Consider the following 14,961-nt stretch of genomic DNA (forward strand, 5'->3'; position numbering starts at 1 on the left):
TTCACAACAAAGTAACTCCATGTCATTTTAACAAAATACACCACCAGTAAACACATCTTTATATGCACTATTTAGTGTGTATTTGCATGCATGTGAAATACCATATACATGTTTTCAATATTTTTTTAAAAAGTAAAAATGCTTCTATGAACTAGAAGCCAAAATGTCTACATGGACACTAAAATACCAATTTATTAAGCCAAAAATAAAAATATTTCAAAGAAAAAAGTATATTAAGTCAAATGATTATCATCTCTGAATTGACAATTAATAAATATGAACTGGTGACTGATGAAAAAATTTGGGAATTTTTCCTTTGTAATTCAGAACTTTGGAAACAAACCATAATAATTAATATGAGGCGATTAATAAAAGTGTCTTCGAAATGATCACTGAATCTATTAAGTACAAATTTTAACTTGAGCAGAATTAAACTGATTTGTTTCACTACACCAATGCCGTGAATAACATGACTGAAGTTATTTTATTTAAATTTATCCAGACTGTCGCATATTTTATGTAAAAGAATTTACAAAAAGTGCCCTGTTCCGTAAAATGTCTGAGAAATTATCAAGGCAGTTTTCTGTTACTGAATGTACATTATAGGTGAAAGAGCATTAAAGTATACAAACAAGTCTATTAGTAGTACATACGGTACTTACGCTTAACTTCTCGGCTCCAACAATCTATGAGCGATTTTATTTTTCGAAAATATGTGTACTACGACGACCTTTGTTTCGCACTGGACAAAAACACATCGTCCTCCTTAAAACTTCTCCCCCAACAGTAGTGAGAATACAGAAACAACTCCACTTTCAATGATCAAAGCCAAGTTAAAACTACCGCATTTATTAAATGATTTGATGAAGTTCTAACTGGCATGAAACCAAATACGACAAAACCCAGAAAAACTAGATCACTTAGAAGTTCTACCCTCACGGTGAAAGTTTCGTGGTAAAACTTGATGTAAGGAATCGTTACGACAGGACGACCCTACCCACAACGTGTGCCTGCATTCGCAGCTCCTGGCGGTGGCTTCGCCACTGACAGCCCTGATTGGTTAGAATGTGTAATATAAATTTAACTGACAGACTGTTGGGTAATCGTTGAGTCACTCACCGAGCGGCATTTCAACGCGTGCACCGTGATCAGCTTGTTTTTTTTTTTTTTTCCTGCTCCAGGAGCTTGTGGCATAGTCCCGCTTTGGCCACTTCCTACTGTTGTGCATCCGCTATGCAATAACAAAATGTAGTCCTCGTTCTTAGAAAAAAAAACAACAGCAAGCAGTGGTTAAGAATCGTTGAAAAATAAAAGATACTTTGATACAAAACAGTATATTTTAAATTCGTATAAAAATATCATTCTGTCTCAATAGCTGTTTTCGTCAATAAGAATTCACGAGTATTACGCAAGAATCTGACCTCGCTTCTCGTCAGTGGCAAGGTCGCGATGACACGTGCCGATGTCGTCCAATGAAAGCGACTGTGGGGCGGGGAAGTTACCCAAGAACCTGGTCTAAGGGAAGCAACTGTATATACTGGAACCTGACGAGCGGTTGTAGAACATCGCCTTTGCCATTGTGATAATGCCACATCGTAAATATCTTGACGCTCTCTTCATCATCTACACTAGTATTTTATTGCTCCATCGAGCAAAAACGCGACCTAAAAAATACCCCCGGAATTCCAGCATTTCCATGCCAGCCCATTCATGCGATGTGTGTGCAGTGAGCCAATGTTGATGAATGCCAATGCGGAGTCTGTAACTGCTTTGCACTCATGTGTGAGAGAGAGGGGAGAGGGAGAAATGCATGTAAAGAACATTTTTAATAATATCTCATGTCACATATTAGCTGCATTATATTCTTTGATATAAAAGAAGCAGGACGCAGGCACTGTTGTTTTCCTGAAAAAAATTAAAATAAAAAACGTGTAAGTAGAGAGGACAATATTCGATTTTTCTTCACTTCATCTAGAGTTCTAGACTATTACGTATTCAGCTATAGCTGCAGAGAAACATTTTTTTGTTGAAAAATGTAAAACTGAAAAAAACAACAAACAAACGTATACTGAAAACCTATTCGCATAGTACTTTTCTATAATGCTATTGTCCTTTTTTCACACTCTTCCTTTTGCAATATCTTGTTACTCTCAGCTCTTGTTCTTGTTATTTGGTTCCTCTTGATTGTTTTCTGTGTTTGATTTTATTCTTCGTTTAGTACGGTTGTTTATTCTTTTATAGTTGATATGTCATTTGTTTGTGTTCCTGTACCTGGTATGCTGTCTGTGTTTCGTTCTTGTTCTGAAGCGCTAAGAGCATATGCTACTTCGTAGTCTGAGTATTCACTTTACAAATTTTGCAATTATTATTTATTAAAACATACCCTAATCTATCACGCTGAAGGCTTAAAACAGTTAAAGGCATCACGTTTGCAGCTATAAATTGCAGCTACCTTGTACCTATAAACGTCTTACACGTAATGACACGTTTGGTTTCATAACAATCGATCATGTTGATAACAGACGACAAAGAAGCGATTGCACAATCATTTGAAGACTGCAATAATTCGCCAGCAACAGCTCGTGATGACGACGACCTGACAGAATTTTTTTATCTAAGCACCCTCACTCATTATATCCTCGGACACAAAATAACACTGGTTCACTGTCGCCATCAGGCAATTATATACAAACAATGAGGACTTAAGTTCTGAGGCTGATTACTTACAACTTGCAGAAAAAGAGGAAATGGTCTTCGCACGAACAGATGACCATGAAGAGTTGGGTTTCAGCAAAATGGTGCCTTTAGATACGCATGCATGCAACAGGCGCTGTAATACGGAGTGCCATATCACTTGAAAACAATATGTGGTCTGAAACCTTTTAAGTCCAACATAGGAATTATCAATTTTCCTAAAGCAGCAGTAAAACTGAAGATAGGACCAGCGGGGGACAGGGAAATCGCTTTTACGCGTCATAAAGATTGCAACGTTTTTTGTGTACCTGACATGAATCACTGAGATAACGAAAATAGCGAGGTTCACATCAACTCTGGTGAGGTAGTGGCAGCTCGCTATGGCTAAAGACTGAAGTCAACATACACCACAAAGTCAGGGACCTAACAAATGAACGCAGAAACCACTCCAGAGTATGAGACACACATGAGATGCGATACAAAGTGGGAGGGAGGATGGGGACTGCACGTTTATTAATGATTTTTATTAAAATATCTTGGGTTTCAAAGAATATTGAATTATACGACAAATTACTTGTGCGAGTTCACCTGTGTTTGGCACGCCTCGTAAGCAGGGTGGTCCTAGTGCATACGGGGGAAACATTCTTGAACCAGATGTCACACGAGAAGCTTTGAACTAGAGAAATGCCCGCAATACACCAGAATAAGAATATTTTTGCCTCAATGCGGTTGTTTAATTGTGTAAATAATCCCTACGGAGGTCTCCTCGCGTTGCATGCTGGCAAAGGAAGACGATATGCTCATTTCCTATTTGTCAAAATTCGTCTGCTTTTGTGGACACTTCTTTGTGATCATTCTGCATGTTCTTTTACAAATGAAAAATTTACTCATGGGATAACTTCCCACTAAAGATCAGACAAAATGCGCTGCATGGACGAATAATGAGTAGTTTTTGCGAAGTTAAAATGGCTGAATAATTTTGTTACCCTCCTTAATTGCGTCTGCATTGGATAACGGCACTTTAAAAAAAAAAAGTAAGGGCGGCTGCGTAGTATAATGCCGCTATATGTTTTCTCTTAAAATGTACCAATATACCAAGAGTATAGGAGTTTCTACAATAATATATAAGACTGGATCCAGAGAGGTCTTTACATTATTAAACTGTTTAGCCATTGCGCTGATGCTGTTGCGATCCTGATGCTGATATCTATTGTGGAGCTTTGGAGAGGGTGGTTCCCAAGAACTTAAAACTGTTTATCTCTTCCAGTTGTGCCCCGTTCATGCAAATCTCTGCTCCGTCATTGCTGATGACCATGACTAGTCATATCAGTGTTGGTCTTCCTTCCATATGCGTTCAAACTGTTTGTCTGTCTGTTGGTAAGATCTTGCAGTTCTTAATTGTCATATCGTCGTCGTCTGCAAAACATAAATTGCAAATCTCCTTCCACCTATGGAAATGGAAATGTGATAGTCGTAGAGGGTTTTACGCATAATATTTTCCAAGGCGTACACTACTGTCATGTGAAAGTAAGCTTCTATTTCGTTATCCTGTGTTCGTTGGACTATTATATAGCCAATAACTTGGACGAGACTTTCGATGTTAAATTTTTTTATCATATTTATTTTGTATCATATGTCTCTCCTGCCAGACCTTTTTAAACTCTCGGAAGTTGTGATAAAGGTCCTGCCGTTGCTGAAGATGCTTTTCTATCAGGAGATAAGATCTGCTCAGCTATCTCCTAACTGGTTTTTATGCTAGCAGTTCCTCAGCAGTGGTGCTGACGTGGCTCTGTATTACTTTCAGCTTGACTTTGCTTGGGTGGGTGATTAGGCTTATGGTTCTATATAGTTAATAATACTAAAAAGTACATAAGAGAACTCGTGATCTAAGTTTTCTAGACCAATCCGTTTGACAGCCATCTGCAATTCTGTTGGCGAGTGCTGAGATAGATGCACTGTGGTTTTATCTTCAGATTATGTCGGCGCACGAGGATCGAAGATATTCTGTAATGAGGGAACATTGCGATGATCAACACAATGTTGAATTCAGAAACAAACAAAACAAAACAACTACCTTAGTGAATGGTGTTATTCACAACAGAAAAAAACCGTCCAAAATGAAGCTGTTACGAAATATTTCTTGAATGAATCACCATTTTTGCGAAACGATCACAACCGATTTAGCTATAGTGATGAAATTTTTCACAGACGACATATGAAAATCTTTTATTTAAAAAACAAACAACAAACAAACAACAAACAAACAAACAGTGATCAAGTAGATTTTATTACAGAATAAATGGAGTTTAAGGCACGTTCCTTATAGAGCCTTAGTATGAATTTATCCTGAATTAAGGAACGATAAACTCACTACAAACCACCCTCTGGAACCACTCAGAAAAACAATTAATAAGCTAGAGAGCTAGAGAGCGAGAAGTTGCGGAGAAAACTATCTTCTTGACTAAAATAAATACAAACACTACGATACAGCGCTCTGTTTGAGTGTAGATATTTTACATTATAATTCATATATTTTAAAAAATATATAAAAACATAATTACTAAGAGGATTTCTTCAATATCAAAGGATTCCAAGATGCTGGCGGATACAAAACAACGCGAACCTTCTATACGGTGGCGGCGAGACAACGCTGACCCCTGCGCGCGTGCAGTCGGCTGACCTCTAGTGTCCTGTACTGGGGCAATGCGCATCTCTGCGCAGGCGCACTTAGTATTTCCGGTGTCCCCCATGTGTTGATTTCGTCAGTGACGGACAAAGTTTTCATCAGGAAGATATGGCACAAAGAATATTTGGCGCTCTTGGTAAACTTGGCATCGGTATTGCCGTGGTTGGAGGTGTTGTTCAAACAGCACTTTATAACGGTATAGTTATTTTTTTTTTTTAAATAAACGCGAGCCGTGGTGACGAGCAGCACCATGCGACGCATTCTTTAGGTACTACACTAATACTGTACTTTGGTCGCCACCAAATAATGCTGAGTGGGTCTGTCATGTATAAGGAGGTAATATAACTCACAATTCAAATGTGTAAACGTAAATAAGTGCATGACATATCTCTTTAACATTACATAGGAATGCTTTACCTTTTCTTAAACTACAAGGTTGGCGGGGTCGCGAGTAAGGTGGGAAGATGGTTCAGTTCGGTTTCTTTTGTAATGAACAAATTCAAGTACTGAAACTCTAGAATCGCTTAAGGGTACAGGTATTTCTCAAAACGAATAAATAACACTTAGGGCTTACACTTTATTGTTTGGTTTTCATTTTCAGTTGATGGTGGGCATCGAGCAGTCATCTTTGACCGCTTCAGAGGGGTGCAGGAGGAAGTTGTTGGAGAAGGGACACACTTTCTTATTCCATGGGTTCAGAAACCTATCATTTTTGACTGCCGGTCAAGGCCTCGTAATATTCCAGTAATCACTGGAAGCAAAGGTAAATTTGCTTTATCGGATGTTGTTGTCGTCTTCACCCTGAATTAAAATCAGGTTAACATAAGCTATTAAGACCAAATTCAGAAGTGAATTGTTTTCTTTCATAATTTATTTGTAGTAGTGAGTGCTGCTTAAAGTAAACTGCTTAGGTTAGATGTTAATTTAGTAAGCAAACCATGTGGAAGTTTGAATTCAATTTTACTTCCACAGAGCATCTGGTTTCAAATTTACACTAAAGTAGATAATACTCATAAGTAAACTCCGTGACATCAGTTTTATGAAAGGTGAATGATGTCACATGGAGACTAGCTTTTGGTGTTGCATAGAGCCATAGATCATCACCTGTGTGTTATTCTTAACTGTGACCTTCAGAAAAACATATCTGAGTTTTTTTAGCTCTTTGAGTTTAACAGTTTATATAGACTTCCCACTGTAATATGCATACATAATCTTAAAATTATATTTGAAGTTTTAGCAATAAAAGGACATTTTTATTTAGTTTGGCTTTAGCTAGCATAGATTAGAACCCAGGACACACAGCAACAGAGAGCTGGTCATTTTATCCCCAAAAACATATTGCCCCATAGCCTGTTAGATCATCTGAGCCGTGGCCATATCGTCCTGTCATCAAAAGCTGAATCGCTCCAAGCCCAAAGGCCAAATCGATCACCAATAACACAAGTAACCTTTAACATCAAATATTATCGAAAGAACCATAAGTTATTCAAACACTATGCATATGCAAGCTCACGTACCTGTTTTAAACAGATCCCTGCAAATAAGCTCAATCACCATTTACTAAACTCTGCAGTTGAAAATATGCTTTATAAATACATATTGAAATTAGTAACTACTTAAATGGTTTCGGTACACTACTATAGTTGGATGTGGCTCAAGCTAAATGAATACCCAGTGACACATCTGCATATTATGATGTGGATTTATACAGTAATCTCTCAGCTGTACAGTAGACAGGATATGCCAAAAAAAAAGGGGGGGCAAAGTACAAATTCAAAATGGGGATGAAATTTTTTTAATAAAAAGCACATCTTCAAACAAATCAAAGACAAAGGCAACAAAAAAATAATTTTCTCATGGCTGTGTTTGAAATAAATGGCTGCTAGTGTTCAACCATTTGATGTTCTATATTAGTAATATTTGATATTACTAGCTACTTATGTCCTTGATGTTTGGTTTGTCCTTTTGGCCTCAGACCATTCAGCTTTCTGTGTTGGTACACTGTGGTGTTATTTGGGACCAAAGGAACATAGCTGGGATAATTTGACTTAAAGTGTGTAGCAAAATGACCAGTGACCATAACAAATATTAGTAGTTAATGCTAAAACCGAGGACAAATTACCCTGGTGAAAGTCTTTGCTGTTGACTTTTACATTGTCTTTTTATCAAGTATATATTGATACATCTTTTTTATGTGATGTGTTAAAATTTTCTTTTTTAATTTGTCATCTCATTACTGTCACAGATTTGCAGAATGTGAACATCACACTCAGGATCCTCTTCCGCCCACAGGTGCCAGTGCTGCCTAAGATCTATACTAACTTGGGCATTGACTATGATGAGAGAGTATTGCCCTCAATCACTAATGAAGTTCTCAAGGCAGTTGTGGTAAGACTCAGTTTACCACATTTGATTTTTGTGTAATATTTGATTGGTGAACCAGCAGTGAAATGCAAATTTAGCCTATTTATATTATAATGCAACTTTTGGGGTGGTTTTTTTTTTAAGAGAAAAGAATACCAAATCTTAGTGACGTGCAGCATAAAAAACTCTGGGGAAATGTTTGATAGCTAAGTATACAGTCAGAAGTAAGACTCTTAAGGCCTGCATGAGTAAAGCTAAAATGTTTATCTGCTATAATTAAAGTGCCTGCTGACTAAATTGTGTTTTAAATTTGTCACAAGGAAGAGCTATGGCAATGTATTATGAAAGTAACTTGTATTATCTGCTTCAGGCTCAATTTGATGCGAGTGAACTCATCACACAGAGAGAGATGGTATCCCAGAAAGTTAGCGAAGAGCTGACAGATCGTGCTCTGCAGTTTGGGCTCGTCCTTGACGACATTTCTCTTGTAAGTGTGTGCCTTAGTTGCATCCTTACAAAGAAATTTCATAATTAAAAAGTTCAGGAGTATTTTCTAGAAACTTCTTAACACTGTAATAATTATCACCAGAGGATTAATGCAACACAGGTCACTTCTTAGTTTGTATTTATGTCATGAATAGTTAAACATGCATTAATTTGTGTCGTTAAATGTGTATGTAGCAGTGCAGCAGATGGTGGGATATAGAATATCTTTTCACATCTTAACATGTACATCCAGGCTTCATAGCATGCAGAAACCAGTATTGACCAGATGTCAGAAAAGACAGCCATATTACACTTCAGACAAATAGTTAACCCATGAGAAAGCAACAGTGAATTTATGCTTTTAATCTGCCAGTTTATCATTCTGACCTGTTCCTTGGGCATAACCAAGCTGCATCCTTTGCCACATCAGCAAGTTTGCTCCTGTTGTTTTATCCCAGAGAGATTAAAATAGACATCAAACTTTTGAGTGGGCCACCAGGAAACATGCTGTGTACTTTTTTTAAAATCACAATCTGATCCTATTTGTAAACTGGTGGGAAATAGAATGGCATAGTAGACAAGAGGGAGAGTGTCAGGACTGTCCCATGCATGTCCATGTGTATTTGAATTTGGGTGGATATGTGTACAGTGTAGTGCTGCAATCACACCCTTCTTGTGTACAGATTTATAAAACTTAAATCTTATCAGCTTCTTCGACTCTACCAGTAAGTCAAGGCTTTACAAAGTTCAGGAATGTGGTCAATGAGCATGTGAATTATTGTTCCCATATAAAAGAAATCATTAGTAAAACTAATCATTTTATAAAGAGCAACGTATCTTTGCCTTTGTATCATTATCATATGTTAATGCACCTAGGAAAGGCAAAAATACTTTGGTTGAAAATGAGATAACTCCAAAACACCAATTTTATCTGTTAGGAGTAGTGTTCGATGTATTCAGTAAGTTAGAGTGACGTCCTTCTCCGTCATTTTGTTTTGTCCATGGATCTACCTAGAGTTTTAGCCTCTGGTATTGATTTGCGATATTTGTTGCACCGTTCACCTCTGTTATGAATTTTCACTGCTTGTGCTGTGGTTTCTTCCCATCAACACCTTCATTTTCTGATGGTGTCTGTGTCCTGTTTCATCTTGCTTTGGATTTTTGGCTCAACAAATAACAGGATTACGAGTTTTCTTTGATGACATTTTAACTTTTTGGGCATTGTGAACCATGTTGTTCTCCCCTTTATTTCCCTTTGAAGGATTGTGCATGTTGCTACATGTTGTGAAGTTAAGATTTTGGATCACTTCTCTTCAACGATAGCGTCTGGTGATTAGATACCTTTCTCATGATCCTGCCTCTTGCTCCGTGATGTTTCTGGTCTGCTGTCGTGTTCGCTTCGCTTGTTCCAGGATTGTATTGTTTTAACTGTTGCCCTAAAACTTTGACAAGGCTGAATTTGCAAAGAACTTTTAGAACTATTATTTTCTTACACGTTTGTGTATTTATGGAGATGCCATCCTAAAAAGGTGTGCTCACATGTCTATATGTAAAACACCTTGAGTCTGGCTGATGCTGGAAAAGGGTGATATACAAATGTGCTATTTATTATGTCCTTAGGAAGTGTTCATCCTTTAGCGTTAAATATGCTTATAGTGTTTTGGGGTTTTTTTCTGGAAATGATTTTGAAAATTGCTGTGCATACTTTAATTTTGGTATGAACTGATAACATTTGATGTGATTTCTTTGTATTCTTTGACAGACACATCTGTCATTTGGCCGAGAGTTTACAGAGGCTGTTGAGATGAAACAGGTAGCTCAACAAGAGGCAGAAAGAGCACGCTTTGTTGTGGAGAAGGTGGGCATTGTTAATAAGTTCATGTGACATAATCAGTTCATTTGTGGAAAAGGTATGCGTTGTTGATAAGTTCATAGAGCATTAATAATAGGCTCATGGAGCAGCTCATTAACCACATATGTGACTTAACCTACAACTTCCCTTTTCTGTTAATGATTTGGATAGTTATTAGATATTTCATGCTTTCTCATTAGTGGCTGTTTTGTGTTCATACAGCATGTTATTTAAGCAAACATCCATTTTCTGGTATTTTCAGGCTGAACAGCAAAAGAAGGCTGCAGTTATTTCAGCAGAGGGTGACTCGATAGCAGCAGATTTACTGGCCAAGGCATTTGGAGAAGCAGGAGAGGGCTTGGTTGAACTGAGAAAGTTGGAAGCTGCAGAAGACATTGCCTATCAGCTGTCACGGTCTCGCAACGTTGTGTATCTGCCACAAGGACAGCAGACGCTCCTTTCTATTCCACAGTAAAACCTGTCCTGGCTTGAGATAACATTTCTTTATAAACATTTCTGTGCGAGGAAGATTCCTATACAATGCACTAACATCATTTGGCATTTTTCAAATATTCGACTCCTCTTGAATCACGAGTTTTCATCTGGCGTTAGAGTCTCACTCTATGTTTGGGAAACTACATTTTTCTGTTTCACAATCAAAATTTTGTAGCATGTTTATACTAAAAATAATGCTAATCTTGATTGCCAACAGAACCTGAGTCTAGGTGTATCAGTTGAATTCTTTAATTTACATAAATCATAAAGTGTGCATGTGTTCACAGTTTAAGACAGCAGATCTAAAATGTTCAATGTTAGAAAATGCTAAGACATGTTTTCAGTGGGAGAATTTTTTTTTTAAGTGTGCATACAAGTTGAGAGTGCTTTGGTTACGTGACAGTGTCATCATGAGAATTTACAAGACTGCTTTATGAACATCAATGAGTATAATTTAGAGTGTGCAAGTAAAATGTGCTAATAAATGAACTAAACATTCAGTTTTGATGCTTTTATTTTTTGCAATGCTTTTCACTCACATTCACTTTCACACTTACACCTTTAAATGTCCCATGCCAAAACTATTCATTTGCCACCAACTGGTTTCTTCCATTCAGCCACAGTCCAAAAATCTCTCTTTAAAATGGATTTAAAGTCTGCCTGTAGGTCTGTGCCAAAGAACTGAAACGCAAATGTCTGACAGATGTCCACTGCAGGCCTGTTCTTTGCTAGTATCTGAACTTTTGCTAGCTGCCATTCTGCAATTTCAAAATAAACATTTCCTTAATTTAAGCTCAAAAATAGAAAATACAGCTTACAAACTTTCAAAGTAAATGTGTACCAAAAGCTGAAGATCTGGATAAACACTTCACATAAAACAAAAACACTACACCACTTTTTTTGCTGATTTTCTTCTTTTGGCTTATCGCAGCTTTTCTATCAATGAGTTGTCCCTTGACCGGCACCTGTCACTGTGGTTAGCACATAAATAGACACAGCAGCTGACAGGGCAAGGCAATTACCTAATCTGGGCAATAGTGAGCAGGTCCGGTACTGGACAACCAGTCCAGTCTTTGACGTTCCGAAGCCAGTTCTTCCTCTAACCGCCACAATGTCGATTACCCTCCAAGATGCCTTGAAGGAAAGTCTTAGACAAGGTCACATGGCCAAAGAAGACCTGCTTACATTGCCTGACTGTTGAAAGCAAAGGTTTGTGGTGTCCTACTAGTGCGGCAATTTTGTTTCATACAGTCATTGGTTCTATGTTCTCTGTATGAGATCCAGAGCTTTTCTACACTTACCAACTAAAATTGTCAGAAATACCTAGCTACTACACGCTAACATACAAAAAAAAAAAACCCAAGGTTTTTAAATCTTTCTTAAAATCTAATAATATAATTATTGAAGATATAAAAAAACAAGATCTTAAGCACAAGGCCCTTGATCTATTTCCTACCTGTTTCACATCTCTTTCCTTCTCCAGATCACATTTCCTCTTCATCGTCTTCTGGTTTATTTGTCTTTTTACTGGCATCTTGCTTTTGCCTTGTCAGCATGTCTTCCAGAAACAATGTCAGCTGATCTTTGTAGCTGTAGCCTTCCTCTTCGCTGTCTTCCTCTTCCTCCTCTTCTTCCTCTGAAAGCAGATTTACTAGTCTGTTAACATACTAGAACATTTGATTGACAATGACCAACTTACTTTATTTGTCCCAGTGGGTAATTTGATATTCAACATGTTTGTTTTTATGTTGATATATTGTAAAATATTGCTTTTTATGTGTTATGTATCTGTAAATGTTTTAAAAAAAACCCTTAAAAAATAATGTCAGAGAGATACGAAAAAAATTAACTTACCATTTCGAGAGTAGCCTACAGCAAGATCCAATACTTCAGAACCTCTGTTTTCAAATTGTTCCATGACTGGCTAAAATGTCAGAAAGTTTAACAATGATGTTAAGGTTTGCATACACAGTAATCAAGTGCTAGGTACAGTTCTGCAAGTTTATGTGGCTAACTCCTTCTGCTTGTATTTATAGTCATTGCCAGGTAATGTACACTTTACTTACTTTTCTGTGAAACAAAATAAAAAATAGAAAAGACTTCACATTTTTTTTTTACAGATTACCTGCAGTAACACTAGTCCTGCTAAAACCAACAACAAGCAATTGACAGAATGTCACAAAAGTTTCAAATGGTGACCAAATCAGTGCTTGTATGTTCTCTACATTGCTGGTCTCTAAAAAGCAAAACATCAGCAAATTCATTCCAACAGTTGCAACATATTAAAATTGCACCAAAGTGAATAAAAGAGGTGGCATTAGTCAGCTGACACAAAGTACACCTATAAAATTAGGCTATCAGTCAAAAATGCCTGGCAGTGCAATGGTTAAAATACTCGCTTGTCACCAAAACAGTGAGAAGGTCTGGGTTCAGATCTCATCTTGGGACACTCAGGCCTGGGCATTGGGGGTTTTCTCTGGTTTCTTACCCCATCTCTGCCAACAGTGAAATCACCTTAAGGTGGAAACACTTCACTACTAATTCAACCATTTATCAATCTGACCTCTCATGGGTTGATTTATCCACAACGCTGAGCAAATTCATCCACAGCCTGAAGTCAATATGACCACTGGCCTCAGTTGATTTGACCACCAAGTACAGAAATTACTATTCAGTGTAATGATACATGTTGTTTGTTGTATGAAATGCACTTGAGTAATTAAGAAGGCCATGTGTACAAGTTTTAGGGAGACAGCCGTATGTGAACAGTGAGTCATCAAGCAAGAACAACGGCATGTGACGAAGCCACTAGAATAATGCCTGTCACCAAAGGACAGGTGTGACCTTCAGCTAGAGCAGAGATTCTCAACCTTTTTTGCAACTGTACTCCCAAACGGTGAAAGTATGTCCGCATGTACCCCTCGTGCATAAAAGTACTTATTTTCATAAGGGCATGTCATGTGTGCTTGTTTATGTCACTGTGTGCCCCTGCATAACCCTTGCCTTACCCCTAGGGGTATGCGTATCACCAGTTGAGAACTGCAGAGCTACAGAAAACTGGACTTACCACTTTAAATAAAAGCATTCAGCATTTAAAGCGTGAAAACTGTGATTTATATTGACTTGGATATATTTTCTCTTACATACCCCCTGAAATAAGTGAATTTCGTCCTTAGTTGAAGCACATATATCTGTGTATGTGGGAATCTACATGTGAGTCAACCAAGGACAAAATTCACTTATTTTGTGGCTGAATATTAATGATGATGATGATAATAATGATGATTTGGTCAAATTGACTATAGGCAGTGGTCAAATTGACTATGGGTTTGGTCATAGTCGAATCAACTTATACTATGTGGACGAATCAATTGATGGTCAAAACTACTGGTTCCCTAAAATTACCTTGTTGCTTGTTTGTTGTGCCACAGTAGAATCATGTTTGTTGTCCTTTTCATGCTGTAGTCTTAAAAGATTCGACAGAGCAAGTTCTTCAACCTGACAAAAATTTGAAGAATAAATTTTCCATATCATTCTGCAATATGGTTTCACTTAGGACTTCTACATTTTCATATAATAAATTATATGTTTATGATTGAAAAAGGTCTGCCTTAGATCTGCTGCATGTACAAATAAATTCCAACATTCACAAATATCAATGTGTTACTTTGATTCTAAAGCATAATTTAAAAAATCAGAATCACATTTTTTTTCTCAATCAGAACAAACAAAGTGCAATGTCAGGCTTTCTGGCACATTATAAGAATTAATGCAAGATTTGGTGTTATTCCACATTCAACTAAAAGTTAATGCAGTGTTGATACTAAGGCCACGGACGTATTGTTGTATGTTTACGTGTTGAGACAGTGCAGCGTGGTAAAATTCAAAACCTATGCCACATACCTTGAGTCGATTTAACTGATCGCTGAATGCCATTTGTAATTGAATAAGGGTAGCCTCTTGCTTTTTAAGCGTCTCTAATTCCCGATGCCTCGACATTGTCCGAGCAACATCAAAAGTCTACATTCACCGTGCTAGTTGTTGTCGTACACTTGCACAGACAGAAAGGCCACGAATGTGTATAGGTAGGTTGTTGTCTGCCTCTTGCGAAGTTCTCCGCTGCTAGTCTCGGCGAGCCTAAACCTAAAATGTGACTAAACCGGAAGCTTTGTACTCCTGCCTCGTTTTAGTACTTCATCTGAAATGTGAGTTAACCGGAAGCTTTGTACTACTGCCTCGTTTTAGTAGGAAAATAAAATCGTCTGCCAGTGTAGCGGGATGAATCGTTGAGCAATATGAATCGTTGAAGCGAGGCATGCTCATGCGTAGAAACTATGGATCTTCTAGGGTTGTTGAATGAATTAGCAGACATTTTCGTGGTATT

General features: G+C 37.6%; 2 protein-coding genes across 2 annotated transcripts; one reads left to right on the forward strand and one right to left on the reverse strand.

The window, feature by feature from the left end:
- Positions 1-5,412: 5,412 nt before the first annotated feature.
- Positions 5,413-11,077, forward strand: LOC112570619 (prohibitin-like). The gene is made up of 6 exons (XM_025249158.1): positions 5,413-5,576; positions 5,982-6,143; positions 7,626-7,768; positions 8,115-8,231; positions 9,993-10,088; positions 10,345-11,077. Exons 1-6 carry the CDS (start codon positions 5,489-5,491, stop codon positions 10,555-10,557), a joined length of 819 nt encoding a protein of 272 aa, XP_025104943.1. The 5' UTR covers positions 5,413-5,488; the 3' UTR covers positions 10,558-11,077.
- On the reverse strand, positions 10,930-14,713 carry LOC112570628 (snRNA-activating protein complex subunit 5-like). Its single transcript, XM_025249167.1, has 5 exons — positions 14,481-14,713; positions 13,983-14,075; positions 12,432-12,501; positions 12,034-12,213; positions 10,930-11,335 (listed from the first exon to the last, which is right to left on the reverse strand). The coding sequence occupies exons 1-4, from the start codon at positions 14,574-14,576 to the stop codon at positions 12,062-12,064; spliced, it is 411 nt and encodes a 136-aa protein (XP_025104952.1). The 5' UTR covers positions 14,577-14,713; the 3' UTR covers positions 10,930-11,335; positions 12,034-12,061.
- Between the last annotated feature and the right edge of the window lie 248 nt (positions 14,714-14,961).

Source organism: Pomacea canaliculata, linkage group LG1, assembly GCF_003073045.1.
Source record: "Pomacea canaliculata isolate SZHN2017 linkage group LG1, ASM307304v1, whole genome shotgun sequence".
Lineage (NCBI taxonomy): Eukaryota > Metazoa > Mollusca > Gastropoda > Architaenioglossa > Ampullariidae > Pomacea > Pomacea canaliculata.

Coding starts and splice junctions, on each gene's coding strand:
- LOC112570628 (XM_025249167.1), bottom strand. CDS start 14,576: ATGTCGAGGCATCGGGAATTAGAGACGCTTAAAAAGCAAGAGGCTACC. Junction 14,076..14,480: donor ATCAGTTAAATCGACTCAAG/GTATGTGGCATA, acceptor AATTTTTGTCAG/GTTGAAGAACTTGCTCTGTC. Junction 12,502..13,982: donor CACAACAAACAAGCAACAAG/GTAATTTTAGGG, acceptor CTGACATTTTAG/CCAGTCATGGAACAATTTGA.
- LOC112570619 (XM_025249158.1), top strand. CDS start 5,489: ATGGCACAAAGAATATTTGGCGCTCTTGGTAAACTTGGCATCGGTATT. Junction 7,769..8,114: donor AAGTTCTCAAGGCAGTTGTG/GTAAGACTCAGT, acceptor TATCTGCTTCAG/GCTCAATTTGATGCGAGTGA. Junction 8,232..9,992: donor TCCTTGACGACATTTCTCTT/GTAAGTGTGTGC, acceptor ATTCTTTGACAG/ACACATCTGTCATTTGGCCG.